General features: G+C 49.5%; 1 protein-coding gene across 2 annotated transcripts in view; it reads right to left on the bottom strand.

The window, feature by feature from the left end:
• gmds (GDP-mannose 4,6-dehydratase) overlaps window positions 1–15,318 on the bottom strand; it is a 263,992-nt gene that overhangs the window by 231,571 nt on the left and 17,103 nt on the right. The window contains exons 3-5 of one of the 2 annotated variants that reach the window (XM_064935817.1): window positions 12,429–12,516; window positions 12,057–12,077; window positions 9,371–9,480 (exon numbers count right to left, since the gene is read on the bottom strand). In XM_064935817.1, the coding sequence (XP_064791889.1) occupies window positions 9,371–9,480; window positions 12,057–12,077; window positions 12,429–12,516 (219 nt within the window). The remainder of the gene's footprint in view (window positions 1–9,370; window positions 9,481–12,056; window positions 12,078–12,428; window positions 12,517–15,318) is intronic. The other variant, XM_064935818.1, reaches the window with a different exon arrangement.

Below are 15,318 nucleotides of genomic sequence, written 5' to 3'. Positions count from 1 at the left end.
CCTTGCCTACGCCGCTCGGCCATCGCTCATCCGTATACTACATATACTGCTAACATTCTGATTCACCCCTTTAGATTTGTGTGTATTTGGTAGTTGTTTGGGAATTGTTAGATTACTTGTTAGATATTACTGCACTGTTGGAGCTAGAAGCACAAGCATTTCGCTACACCCACAATAACATCTGCTAACCATGTGTATGTGACCAGACACATCTGCTAACCATGTGTATGTGACCAGTAACATCTGCTAACCATGTGTATGTGACCAATAAAATGTGATTTGATTTACTTTTACTCAAGTAAGACAATTGGGTACTTTTTCCACCACTGCAACTGAGTGCAGGAAATACAGAAATGATAAAAGTGCTGAAATTCGTTTTGGTTGAAGTTGAATTGAACAGCATCAAACATTCAGAAAGGAGAAAGACTCATTGAAATCACTTGGCTACTCATAAAGCACCCTGGGATCACTCACTACTCATAAAGCACCCTGGGATCACTCGCTACTCATAAAGCACCCTGGGATCACTCGCTACTCATAAAGCAAATGTACTACTTTTATTATTCAAAAACTTTTAAAAAATTTAAAAAATAAAAGTCAAAGTCAAATACAGTCAGACAGCCCAAGCTGGGCGATATGGCCAAAATATTATATCATGCTATTTAAAAAAAAAATAGCATGATATACTATTTTGGCCATATCTCCCAGCCCTAAGTGAGATCACAACTCATTACAGTGTATGAAGTTAGTAATGCAGCAAATGACCCTCTCACACACACACACACACTTTTAACTAAGGAAGATGATTCTTCTAAGGAAGAATTACAACACTGGTAGTACCATTTTATATTTGTATTGCAGATTAATTCATAGACTTACATTTAAGCTGTATGGTAATAGAGCTCAACCAGCTCATGGGCTAAGAATCAAGACAGCCGCAGCCAACACTCGGAAGGAAAACTCAAAACAAACTAGAAAATTACACAAACAACCCATTACGCCTTTAGTAAAGGAAGCCTTAGTGTGTATTGCACAAAGTATGTAAGCTCTACACATCTACTAAATGAGCTTCTGTCACCATGTGTGTGTATGTGGATGAATAAGTCTGTACTGATGATAGACGAGAAGGGCCCTATCAAGGAGGAGACTCATTTGCCTCCTACTGCATGCCATGCACAGCCTGACCACTAGAAATAGATGTTGGTCGTTTGAAAAAGGCACTGACAATGTCGATATACTGTTCGCCTTCCTCTGCGCTTTAAAAAAACAAAAGATATTGTCCAAGCCTTCCCCAAAGCCCTAACATTAACCACCATTCAGATTTAAATGCCTGAACTGTTGACCTTGAGTGGATTCTGTTTTAACCCTGGAACCACGCAGAATTTATTTGAAGGTTAAATCAAATAAAATTCTCCCTCCCTGCTGCCATCTATCTGTCACAGGAGGAACTAAGGTCTTACACTGTGGTAATATACACTGTAGTAACAGGCCTTTCTCTATAGGCAAGTCTAGTACCTGAGTCAGACACACTGTCTGTCAATCATTCAATAAAAATCACTCTCATAGCGTTTTACTAAAAGTAACTTCGCACCTGATTAACAGAAAGAAAAAGAACGTAAAAATGTAAAGTAAAAGTCAAGACAATGTTTCCGGGCTTAAAAATAAAATATACCATTTTTGCAGATGCTGTATAAATCTGTCCCATAAAGTAGTACAACAAAAACCTCTCCCCTCATTTCAAATCACTGAGCACGGAAAGGACAGACTTGCTTATCTTGGCATGGAGCAGTCTATTCTTAATTTAAAGTTAACTTTCACCCCAGTGAAGCCAGCCAAGTCCACCAAGAACCAACCTTTCAAAACATGCCTATAGGTGTCTCTGCCTTCCTGACTGCTCAGGGGCCGAGCTCGACTGACTGACCACAGTGAGTAGACAACAAGGGCAAATCAGGCCACTGTCTTGTTCATGTAAGGAATAGGAACTATGGCCAGAGTAAAACATAAGTATTTTCTGCTGCCTTGCTCTCCATTTGTCATAAGCAAAGAAATCTCATTATAATCAAATTATTTAGGCACGGAATGAGGCAGTTTCACACACACACACACAGACAGAGAGAGACACAGAGACAGAGAGACAGAGAGAGAGAGAGAGAGAGAGAGAGAGAGAGAGAGAGAGAGAGAGAGAGAGAGAGAGAGAGAGAGAGATGAGCCTGCCACCAAAGGGGATGATTGGAAGATGGTAATGTAAACACCAATCAGAGAGGGCGGGTAAACCTAGCCAATGGGGTGTGAAGGGGAACACAACACAAAGCATTCTGCTCTCATCTCACATAAAGCAGCTTGTATAATCAAACATCCCACTATGCCCAGGGCATGTTATCTTCAGTCTTGCTGATCTGGGGTAGTGGGGAGGCTGTAGTGATACTAGAACATTTAACTGTACCACTGTATAATTAAATAGTATACTTAGAGAAATAGGGAAATGTGTAGATGGATTAAAGAACTGTTTCTCTGTGGTTAAACAACGAGGTTGTTTGGCTCTTAAACCCTACTGTCTCCTCCAGGTCTACTCCCTAGGGTGCATTTTAGGATGCCCTCAAGAACAAAACTAAAGCAAATAGGCAATGACTTCCCAAACCACAGGTAATAGCCAGGGCAAATCCTCTCCTCACCGCACCGGGAATCCCAAAGCAATGGATTCATTATAAAGTAGACACAGAATCACACACAATGCAACTTGGTACTATTAAATCAACTACTTTTACCAACACAGACGGGCGGTAAACCCATCCTTCAGTAAACCACTGGCGTGGGACCTACTGTACAGTCAAGCCAGATGTGGGGAGAAGAAGACAGAACAAGGGATAAAAGGAGCAGAGACGAGTAGAAGGATGCTGATAAAAGAGGATGTTTTAAGCACTTTATTTTCTGTAGCTGACTGAACGTGACGCTGGCCGGATACACCACACACTGTACCCTCACTGGAGCGGAAACCCATCACACACTGTACCCTCACTGGAGCGGAAACCCATCACACACTGTACCCTCACTGGAGCGGAAACCCATCACACACTGTACCCTCACTGGAGCGGAAACCCATCACACACTGTACCCTCACTGGAGCGGAAACCCATCACACACTGTACCCTCACTGGAGCGGAAACCCATCACACACTGTACCCTCACTGGAGCGGAAACCCATCACACACTGTACCCTCACTGGAGCGGAAACCCATCACACACTGTACCCTCACTGGAGCGGAAACCCATCACACACTGTACCCTCACTGGAGCGGAAACCCATCACACACTGTACCCTCACTGGAGCGGAAACCCATCACACACTGTACCCTCACTGGAGCGGAAACCCATCACACACTGTACCCTCACTGGAGCGGAAACCCATCACACACTGTACCCTCACTGGAGCGGAAACCCATCACACACCTCACTCGGAAACCCATCACACACTGTACCCTCACTGGAGCGGAAACCCATCACACACTGTACCCTCACTGGAGCGGAAACCCATCACACACTGTACCCTCACTGGAGCGGAAACCCATCACACACTGTACCCTCACTGGAGCGGAAACCCATCACACACTGTACCCTCACTGGAGCGGAAACCCATCACACACTGTACCCTCACTGGAGCGGAAACCCATCACACACTGTACCCTCACTGGAGCGGAAACCCATCACACACTGTACCCTCACTGGAGCGGAAACCCATCACACACTGTACCCTCACTGGAGCGGAAACCCATCACACACTGTACCCTCACTGGAGCGGAAACCCATCACACACTGTACCCTCACTGGAGCGGAAACCCATCACACACTGTACCCTCACTGGAGCGGAAACCCATCACACACTGTACCCTCACTGGAGCGGAAACCCATCACACACTGTACCCTCACTGGAGCGGAAACCCATCACACACTGTACCCTCACTGGAGCGGAAACCCATCACACACTGTACCCTCACTGGAGCGGAAACCCATCACACACTGTACCCTCACTGGAGCGGAAACCCATCACACACTGTACCCTCACTGGAGCGGAAACCCATCACACACTGTACCCTCACTGGAGCGGAAACCCATCACACACTGTACCCTCACTGGAGCGGAAACCCATCACACACTGTACCCTCACTGGAGCGGAAACCCATCACACACTGTACCCTCACTGGAGCGGAAACCCATCACACACTGTACCCTCACTGGAGCGGAAACCCATCACACACTGTACCCTCACTGGAGCGGAAACCCATCACACACTGTACCCTCACTGGAGCGGAAACCCATCACACACTGTACCCTCACTGGAGCGGAAACCCATCACACACTGTACCCTCACTGGAGCGGAAACCCATCACACACTGTACCCTCACTGGAGCGGAAACCCATCACACACTGTACCCTCACTGGAGCGGAAACCCATCACACACTGTACCCTCACTGGAGCGGAAACCCATCACACACTGTACCCTCACTGGAGCGGAAACCCATCACACACTGACACTCGCCACACCCTCCGTGTCCCTCCCTCTCTCAACACCCCCTCCGTGTCCCTCCCTCTCTCGCCACCCCCTCAGTGTCCCTCCCTCTCTCTCGTCACCTCCTCAGTGTCCCTCCCTCTCTCTCGTCCCCCCCTCCGTGTCCCACCCTCTATCCACCCCCTCCGTGTCCCTTCCTCTCTCTCGTCACCCTCTCCGTGTCCCTCCCTCTCTCTCGCCACCCCCTCCGTGTCCATCCCTCTCTCTCGCCACCCCCTCCGTGTCCATCCCTCTTCCTCTCTCGCCACCCCCTCCGTGTCCATCCCTCTCTCTCTCCGCCACCCCCTCCGTGTCCGTGTCCCCCCTCTCTCTCTCGCCACCCCCTCCTTGTCCATCCCTCTCTCTCGTCACCCCCTCCGTGTCCCTCCCTCTCTCTCGTCACCCCCTCCGTGTCCCTCCCTCTCTCTCTCGTCACCCCCTCCGTGCACCTCCCTCTCTCTCTCGTCACCCCCTCCGTGCCCCTCCCTCTCTCTCTCGTCACCCCCTCCGTGTCCCCCCTCTCTCTCTCGTCTCCCCCTCCGTGTCCCTCCCTCTCTCTCGTCACCCCCTCCGTGTCCCTCCCTCCCTCTCTCTCGTCACCCCCTCCGTGTCTCTCCCTCCCTCTCTCGTCACCCCCCCTCCGTGTCCCTCGCCCCCTCCGTGCACCTCCCTCTCTCTCTCTCTCTCTCGTCGCCCCCTCCGTGTCCCTCCCTCCCTCTCTCTCGCCACCCCCTCCGTGTCCCTCCCTCCCTCTCTCTCGTCACCCCCTCCGTGTCCCCTCTCTCTCGTCACCCCCTCCGTGTCCCTCCCCATCTCTCGTCACCCCCTCCCCCTCTCTCTCTCGTCGCCCCCTCCCCCTCCCTCTCTCGTCGCCCCCCCTCCCTCTCTCGTCACCCCCTCCCTCTCTCGTCACCCCCTCCTCTCTCGTCCCCCCCTCCCCTCCTCTCTCGTCGCCCCCTCCCCTCTCTCTCTCGTCACCCCCTCCCTCCCTCTCTCGTCACCCCCTCCCTCCCTCTCTCGTCACCCCCCCCTCTCTGTCACCCCCTCCCTCTCGTCACCCCCTCCCTCTCGTCGCCCCCCCCCTCCCTCTCTCTCTCTCTCGTCACCCCCTCCCCCTCCCTCTCGTCACCCCCTCCCCCTCCCCTCTCGTCATCCCCCTCCCCCTCCCCTCTCTCGTCGCCCCCCCTCCCTCCCCTCTCTCGTCGCCCCCTCCCTGCACCTCCCTCCCTCTCTCTCTCGTCACCCCCTCCCTCCCTCCCTCTCTTGTCACCCCCTCCCTCCCTCTCTCTCGTCGCCCCCCCTCCCTCTCTCTCGTCACCCCCTCCCTCCCTCTCGCTCTCACCCCCTCCCTCCCCTCTCTCTCGTCACCCCCTCCGTGTCCCTCCCCATCTCTCGTCACCCCTCCTCCCTCTCTCTCTCTCGTCACCCCCTCCGTGTCCCTCCTCTCTCTCGTCTCCGTGTCCCTCCTCTCTCGCCCCCTCCGTGTCCCCTCCCTCCCTCTCTGTCTCTCTCCCCTCCGTGTCCCTCTCTCTCTCGTCTCTCCCCCTCCCTCCCTCTCTCTCTCGTCACCCCCTCCCTCTCTCTCTCTCGTCGCCCCCCCTCCCTCTCTCTCGCCCCGTCCGTGTCCCTCCCCCCTCCCTCTCTCTCGCTCGTCACCTCCCCTCCCTCTCTCGCCCCCTCGTCACCCCCTCCCTCTCTCTCGCTCCGTGTCGTCACCTCCGTGTCCCTCTGCCCCTCCTCCCCTCTCTCTCGTCACCCCCTCCCTCTCTCGCTCCGCCCCCCCTCCCCCCTCTCTCTCTCGTCACCACCGTGTCCCTCTCTCTCTCGTCACCCCCTCCCTCCCTCTCTCTCGTCGCCCCCTCCGGCTCCCTCTCTCTCTCGCCGCCCCCTCCGTGTCCCTCTCCGTGTCTCTCGCCGCCCCCTCCGTGTCCCTCTCTCTCTCGCCGCCCCCTCCGTGTCCCTCTCTCTCTCGCCGCCCCCTCCCTCTCGCCCCCTCCCCCTCCCTCTCGTCCCCTCCTCCCTCTCGTCGCCCCCTCCATGTCTCTCTCTCGTCCCCCCCTCCCCCCTCCCCCCCTCCGTGTCTCACCCCCTCCCCCTCCCGTCCTCCCCTCGCCGCCCCCCCTCCCTCTCTCGTCCCCCTCCGTGTCCCTCCCCCCTCCCTCCCTCTCGTCACCCCCCCTCCCTCCCTCTCTCGTCACCCCCCCGTGTCCCTCTCGTCACCCCCCCCCTCCCTCTCGTCACCCCCCCCTCCCCTCTCGTCACCCCCTCCCTGTCCTCCCTCCCTCCCTCTCGTCTCCCCCCCTCCCTCCCTCTCGTCACCCCCTCCCTCTCTCCTCTCTCTCTCTCACCCCTCCCCCCTCCCTCTCGTCACCCCTCCCCCCTCCCTCTCGTCCCCCCTCCCCCTTCCTCTCTCGTCACCCCCCCCTCCCCCTCTCTCTCTCGTCACCCCCTCCCCCTCCCTCTCTCTCGTCACCCCCTCCGTGTCCCTCCCTCCCTCTCTCTCGTCTGTCCCCCCCTCCTCTCGTCCCTCCCCTCTCTCGTCACCCCCCTCCCTCCCTCTCTCTCGTCACCTCCTCCGTGTCCCTCCCCATCTCTCGTCACCCCCCTCCCTCTCTCTCTCTCTCTCCTCTCCCCCTCACCCCCTCCCTCTCTCTCTCGTCACCCCCTCACCCCCTCCCTCTCTCTCTCGTCACTCCCTCCCTCTCTCTCCCTCCCTCCCTCTCTCTCTCGTCACCCCCTCCCCTCCTCTCTCTCTCTCGTCACCCCCTCCCCTCTCTCTCTCTCGTCACCCCCTCCCTCCCTCTCTCTCTCGTCACCCCCTCCCTCTCTCTCTCGTCACCCCCTCCCTCTCTCTCTCTCGTCACCCCCTCCCTCTCTCTCTCGTCACCCCCTCCCTCTCTCTCTCGTCACCCCCTCCCTCTCTCTCTCTCGTCACCCCCTCCCTCTCTCTCTCGTCACCCCCTCCCTCTCTCTCTCGTCACCCCCTCCCTCTCTCTCGTCACCCCCTCCGTGTCCCTCCCTCTCTCGTCACCCCCTCCGTGTCCCTCCCTCTCTCGTCACCCCCTCCGTGTCCCTCTCTCACTTCCTTTTCCCCTCCTCAGTCAGTGTTAATAATTCAGCTCCATACTACCACCACTCTCCCCTGACAGCTGCAGGTGATTGGCTGTTTTAGACAGACACCTTTGGGCTTTTGTTCCTTCTCTGTACCTGACAGAGCGCCTCAGTGAGAGAAAACAATGAAACGGTGTTCAGGCTGATGTTTTAACCATTCATATCAACACCCTATCCACACCTGCATTCACACAGCATCATGCATATTTCAAAAGGGAAGTTTCCAAAATATTCATCCCCTAAGCCAGTATTTAAGATTGATATAACATTTATTATCATTTTATTACCATCATTATAGCCCCTTTCGACACCTGTAGTCACACTGGTCATGCATATTTCAAAAGGGAAGTTTCCAACTAATATATTTTAAATACAGATTGAGATGACAGAAGCATAACAGTGACTGTAATAAACCTACTGTCTATCTAATTGTAGACTGGACACAGAGCTCAGAGCAAAGCCCTGTTATGGTAGATAGGGATAAGTATCTTAATGAAAACCCTTATGTTTGCTGCGTTTCTTTAAGTGATTGTCTTTTGATGTTGCAGCTGGCTGGGTCCCTAGCCCTCCAGTGTCCGTATACAATTCCCTAAATACTCCCTCCTAGCAGTACTGTTCTTAATGACTCTCTGAGGAAACAAGCACCCACTCAGACAAACTCACACGAAAACACAGAGCGCACAAAAATACAGAGATTTAATAGACTGACTCACACAGGGCTAACTATTCCGGGTTTCCCTGGAAATAACAAAATACAATGCTCTGACACAGAGAGAGGAAGTGAGGTAGAGAGATGAGTAGCTCCTGTGAATGATCTTTTCCTCTCTGGTGAGACTGGAAACGTCACTATGGTTTCCTGCTAGTAATCCAGAGGGCTTGTCTATTAGCCAGCCAGCGACTCAGGAGTCTGGGATGGCATAGGCTCACTAGTGAACAAACAAAGAAATACAGAAACTACTCTGTATGTATGTGTCCATGTTGGGTCCAGGAAGGATCGTCCACATAGGTGGTTTACAGCAAAGTCATGGTCTCTCTCTCTCAAACATGCACCACACACACACACACACACACACACACACACACTGCGGTTCTTTGTGTTGTTCAGATCCCAGAGTCTGCAGGGGCAGTACAGAAGGTGTAGGCGTTACAGGTTTCTCCTGGGATCCACTGGAGGAGATCTCCAACAAAAGGGACATTGTGCCACACGCACAGACAAACACACACACGCAAGATCCACTACATCCTGCCTCATCAACCCCAATATCCTCTCCAGATTTACAGCCCCGATTACCATGTTTCAGCTTGGGTTTCTAGTTTAACAATAGTATGACCCACGTAGCAGTCAATACAAATGGAAAAATACAAATAAAAGTATTAAAAAAACATTCACAGAGGGAATTCAAACTCATTACGCCAAAGGTCAAGGCTATTTTTCCTATGCTCTAATAAATGTGAGGAAAGTTTTAGCACTAGAGTGGAGCACATTTTTTATTTTACCTTTATTTAACCAGGCAAGTCAGTTAAGAACAAATTCTTATTTTCAATGACGGCCTAGGAACAGTGGGTTAACTGCCTGTTCAGGGGCAGAATGACAAATTTGTACCTTGTCAGCTCGGGAGTTTGAACTCGTCCCCGAGCTAGCCTGGATTAAGAACTATCATGTCCATGGTGTGAATAAAGTCTAATGTAAAGCATTGTGGAAGTAGATGTCCTACCTTGACGTGGCTCTGGGCTCCCAGGTTGTAGATTTCTGTAGGTTTGACCTGGTTGATGATCTTCACCAGGCAAGTGCTGTCTGTCAGGTCCCCATAGTGTAGCTTCATGTCTGAGAAACACACACACACACACACACACACACACACACACACAAACTCTTACAAAGGGCAATAATAACACCTCACCCAGGTACCATAAAGAGCTCACCAACACCACAGGATAAGTTATATATTCATTGTGTTATGTCAGGGTGAGGGCACCTGTCAGAAGACAATGATAGCGTATAACAACTATTACAGATCATTACTGATCAATAGCTTAACCTGGAAAGAACTGACCCACACCTGTTGAAAAGCTCGACATCACACTACCTGAAACAAATGTACAGTTTGAGTAGATGATACTACGTTAACGGGAAGATCATTTGGGTGGGTGGCCTTTGGGGTTTTTTGTTCCTGTAAAGTTGAGTGACTGGATTCAAGCACTGGATTCAGTGAATCACTGCCCAATGGAGTTTTGCCTCATCTGGGCAAAGATGATATGATTCACATACAGTGGGGCAAAAAAAGTATTTAGTCAGCCACCAATTGTGCAAGTTCTCCCACTTAAAAAGATGAGAGAGACCTGTAATTTTCATTATAGGTACACTTCAACTATGACAGACAAAATGAGAGAAAAAAAATACAGAAAATGTAGGATTTTTAATGAATTTATTTGCAAATTATGGTGGAAAATAAGTATTTGGTCAATAAAAAAAGTTTCTCAATACTTTGTTATATACCCTTTGTTGGCAATGACAGAGGTCAAACGTTTTCTGTAAGTCTTCACAAGGTTTTCACACACTGTTGCTGGTATTTTGGCCCATTCCCCCATGCAGATCTCCTCTAGAGCAGTGATGTTTTGGGGCTGTTGCTGGGCAACACGGACTTTCAACTCCCTCCAAAGATTTTCTATGGGGTTGAGATCTGGAGACTGGCTTGGCCACTACAGGACCTTGAAATGCTTCTTACGAAGCCACTCCTTCGTTGCCCGGGCGGTGTGTTTGGGATCATTGTCATGCTAAAAGACCCAGCCACGTTTCATCTTCAATGCCCTTGCTGATGGAAGGAGGTTTTCACTCAAAATCTCACGATACATGGCCCCATTCATTCTTTCCTTTACGCGGATCAGTCGTCCTGGTCCCTTTGCAGAAAAACAGCCCCAAAGCATGATGTTTCCACCCCCATGCTTCACAGTAGGTATGGTGTTCTTTGGATGCAACTCTGCATTCTTTGTCCTCCAAACACGACGAGTTGAGTTTTTACCAAAAAGTCCTATTTTGGTTTCATCTGACCATATGACATTCTCCCAATCTTCTTCTGGATCATCCAAATGCTCTCTAGCAAACTTCAGACTGGCCTGGACATGTACTGGCTTAAGCAGGGGGACACGTCTGGCACTGCAGGATTTGAGTCCATGGCGGTGTAGTGTGTTACTGATGGTAGGCTTTGTTACTTTGGTCCCAGCTCTCTGCGTCATTCACTAGGTCGTGTGGTTCTAGATTTTTGCTCACTGTTCTTGTGATCATTTTGACCCCACAGGGTGGTTCTGAGATTTTTGGTCTTGTATGTCTTCCATTTCCTAATAAATGGCTCCCACAGTTGATGTCTTCAAACCAAGCTGCTTACCTATTGCAGATTCAGTCTTCCCAGCCTGGTGCAGGTCTACAATTTTGTTTCTGGTGTCCTTTGACAGCTCTTTGGTCTTGGCCATAGTGGAGTTTGGAGTGTGACTGTTTGAGGTTGTGGACAGGTGTCTTTTATACAGGTAACGAGTGGAGGACAGAGGAGCCTCTTAAAGAAGAAGTTACAGGTCTGTGAGAGACAGAAATCTTGCTTGTTTGTAGGTGACCAAATACTTATTTTCCACCATAATTTGCAAATAAATTCATTAAAAATCCTACAATGTGATTTTCTGGATTTTTTTCCCTCATTTTGTCTTTCATAGTTGAAGTGTACCTATGATGAAAATGTACAGGCCTCTCATCTTTTTAATTGGGAGAACTTGCACAATTAGTGGCTGACTAAATACTTTTTTGCTCCACTGTAATAGATACGGTTTATAATGATAATACACAGTAAGGAGATTGGAGTCGGAGTTCATAGTTCGTAGGTCAAATCAATGAAAACAAATTGGGGGAAAAAGAGCACAGTCATGACAGAGAGGGTGATTTAAAAGGCACATTGAATTGTTTGCTCCAGTGCCTGAAGATAAAATGGCTAATAGTGACATCATCAATGGCTGTCAGGTCTCACCAATCACATCTCTCTGTCCGAGTGTTCTGAGAATTTGAAAACTGAAATCTGAAAGCTTGTAAGAGAGAACTCAGAGAGTAAAACACCCCTTCACCTTAAGGCATACATATACGACTGGCGCTATAGAGCAAAATTCAATGTCTGGTTTTTTGATGTTAACGTGACTATTATGCCAAACACAGAGATGGCATTTTTCACCATTATATTTAAATTGACTATTTTTTTTTTTTTCAGTATTACCGTGAATGAGACAGCATCAACACCAAAAAGACCAACTAAAGAGATGGGTATAATCAGAGTAGCAATAGTGGAGGCTACTGTTCAGAAGACACCCATTTTCCCATTTCAGATAACCAACCTGATGTTTGATTAATTGTAAAATTACACTTACGGCCACCTGTAGCTCCATCCTCTGGTGATAATAATGATAACAAGTTAGATGTAGATAAGTTAGAGGAGCTCAACAAACTTACAGTAATGCTGTTATCATTTTATCACTGCACATCTAAGTAGCAAAAATAAAACTGGGCATTTTAGTAGGGCAACGTTTTTAGTATGGTTCATATTTTCCTAGTTCGCTAGGCTTACCCCAACTTAATTGTGAACTTAACAATACCTTAAACTACGAAATCATTTTTATTGTTTTTATAAGAACAGTACTGTATATGTAGAGTATATAAAGAGAGTAACTTTAAAGCTCCAGCTGAACTGTAACTAACTAAAGAAGAGTTAAAAGGTCAGAAGGTTGAAGGTCAGTACTTACTTCCCTCAGTGTGTGTCTGGGGGTTCTGGTACAGGTGCTCAATACGACCAGTGTTGAAAGAGCTGGATCTTCGCAGGATACCATGTACCTGCAGGGGGAATACACACTACACAGTCAACACATACACAATACACACAGTTTTACACAGACATAAAATAGTGTGTGTGAGTGCTCTAGGCAGCGGTTGGAAAAGGCTCAGGGACACATTTTATTTTTTCCAAGGAACAGAAATGGAACGAAAGTGATCTATACTGTTCTAGAACAGAACCATTATTTTCAAAAGCATGTGAACCGGTTAACAATACATTTTATTTTACGTTCCAGGCACTTTTTTCTAGTCCCACAACAAATGCAACAAAGCGCCTATGCAAAGCCCTCACTCGGTCACTGACAAAATGATTCAAAATCTTTGCAAGCGTGTATTTAGGCTACCTGCCCCCCCCCTCTGAACCATAGGCTACTGTCCTGACGTTACCATAGGCTACTGTCCTGACGTTACCATAGGCTACTGTACTGATGGCTACTGTCCTGACGTTACCATAGACTACTGTACTGATGGCTACTGTCCTGACGTTACCATAGGCTACTGTCCTGACGTTACCATAGGCTACTGTCCTGACGTTACCATAGGCTACTGTCCTGACGTTACCATAGTCTACTGTCCTGACGTTACCATAGGCTACTGTCCTGACGTTACCATAGGCTACTGTCCTGACGTTACCATAGGCTACTGTCCTGACGTTACCATAGGCTACTGTCCTGACGTTACCATAGGCTACTGTCCTGACGTTACCATAGGCTACTGTCCTGACGTTACCATAGGCTACTGTCCTGACGTTACCATAGGCTACTGTCCTGACGTTACCATAGGCTACTGTCCTGACGTTACCATAGGCTACTGTCCTGACGTTACCATAGGCTACTGTCCTGACGTTACCATAGGCTACTGTCCTGGCGTTACCATAGGCTACTGTCCTGGCGTTACCATAGGCTACTGTCCTGACGTTACCATAGTCTACTGTCCTGACGTTACCATAGTCTACTGTCCTGACGTTACCATAGGCTACTGTCCTGACGTTACCATAGTCTACTGTCCTGACGTTACCATAGTCTACTGTCCTGACGTTACCATAGGCTACTGTCCTGACGTTACCATAGGCTACTGTCCTGGCGTTACCATAGTCTACTGTCCTGACGTTACCATAGTCTACTAGTCCTGACGTTACCATAGGCTACTGTCCTGGCGTTACCATAGTCTACTGTCCTGACGTTACCATAGTCTACTGTCCTGGCGTTACCATAGGCTACTGTCCTGACGTTACCATAGTCTACTGTCCTGGCGTTAGGCCTGTACTGATGGCTACTGTCCTGACGTTACCATAGTCTACTGTCCTGACGTTACCATAGTCTACTGTCCTGACGTTACCATAGGCTACTGTCCTGCGTTACCGTTACCATAGGCTACTGTCCTGCTACTGTCCTGACGTTACCATAGGCTACTGTCCTGACGTTACCATAGGCTACTGTCCTGACGTTACCATAGGCTACTGTACTGATGGCTACTGTCCTGACGTTACCATAGGCTACTGTCCTGACGTTCCCATAGGCTACTGTACTGATGGCTACTGTCCTGACGTTACCATAGCTACTGTCCTGGCGTTACCATAGGCTACTGTCCTGGCGTTACCATAGGCTACTGTCCTGACGTTACCATAGGCTACTGTCCTGACGTTACCATAGGCTACTGTCCTGACGTTACCATAGGCTACTGTCCTGACGTTACCATAGGCTACTGTCCTGACGTTACCATAGGCTACTGTACTGATGGCTACTGTCCTGACGTTACCATAGGCTACTGTCCTGACGTTCCCATAGGCTACTGTACTGATGGCTACTGTCCTGACGTTACCATAGGCTACTGTCCTGACGTTACCATAGGCTACTGTCCTGACGTTACCATAGGCTACTGTCCTGACGTTACCATAGGCTACTGTCCTGACGTTACCATAGACTACTGTCCTGACGTTACCATAGACCTAATTCATATAATATAATGTCGTAACAAGATGTCCAGCATTTCAAGCCTCCTCCTCAACCCTCTCTAGCTCTCTCTCCACCTGCAACATTTTTGTCGCATCTTGTGCTATAGGCTACACGTGTCTGTCCATCACGCATGTAAACAACTTGCTTGCCTGCTCTATCCGCACTGATTGGTGAAGTCATTTAATGAGCTAAATGTAAAACACTTGATTTCACAGGTTAAAAAAGGAACAGAAAGAAACAAAATACACCGGCACTTGTTTAGAGGATCAAACTTTATTTTGCTGGTCAGAAAAGTGGAACGAAAAAGAAAAAAAAAGTTGTTCTGTTCAGAACGAAACGATTGAAAAATAATTTTGGTTCCAACCCCTGACTCTAGGAGATATATTGGATTCATTACAATCTCCAAACATTCTCCTTCCCCATCTCCCAATCTACATGTGAGGGAGTAGGAAGGTGGTTTTGGGGGAGTTCTGGGGATGCATAGGAAGCTCTGTTGTGAAGAGATAGTAATGTGCTCCCCAGTTCCCCAGCGAAGACGACATTGTGCCCTGACCACACTTCCTTTATTCACTCTCCACTTCCTGCCTGCCTGTCCGTCTCTCTATCATCCCCCCTCGCAACGAGTCCCCAGTCTGGAGCCTGGAGCAGAGACACTTCCTGTGGTGCCTGAAGACACTTCCTGTCCACTGTGGGCTGGTTCCACAAGAGCAGGGCTGGTATGACTGGGAGCACATTACTGAGAAGACATCGTGCCCGGACCTCACTTCCTTTATTCACTCTCCACTTCCTGCCTGCGCCTCGATCATCCCCCCTGATTGTGAAGATATCGGCTATTTTGAAGAAGGCT

Source organism: Oncorhynchus masou, chromosome 24 (genome assembly GCF_036934945.1).
Source record: "Oncorhynchus masou masou isolate Uvic2021 chromosome 24, UVic_Omas_1.1, whole genome shotgun sequence".
In the NCBI taxonomy this organism is placed as follows: Eukaryota; Metazoa; Chordata; class Actinopteri; order Salmoniformes; family Salmonidae; genus Oncorhynchus; species Oncorhynchus masou.
Note: the sequence above shows the minus strand (reverse complement) of the source record. Positions and strands in the feature narration are given on the sequence as shown.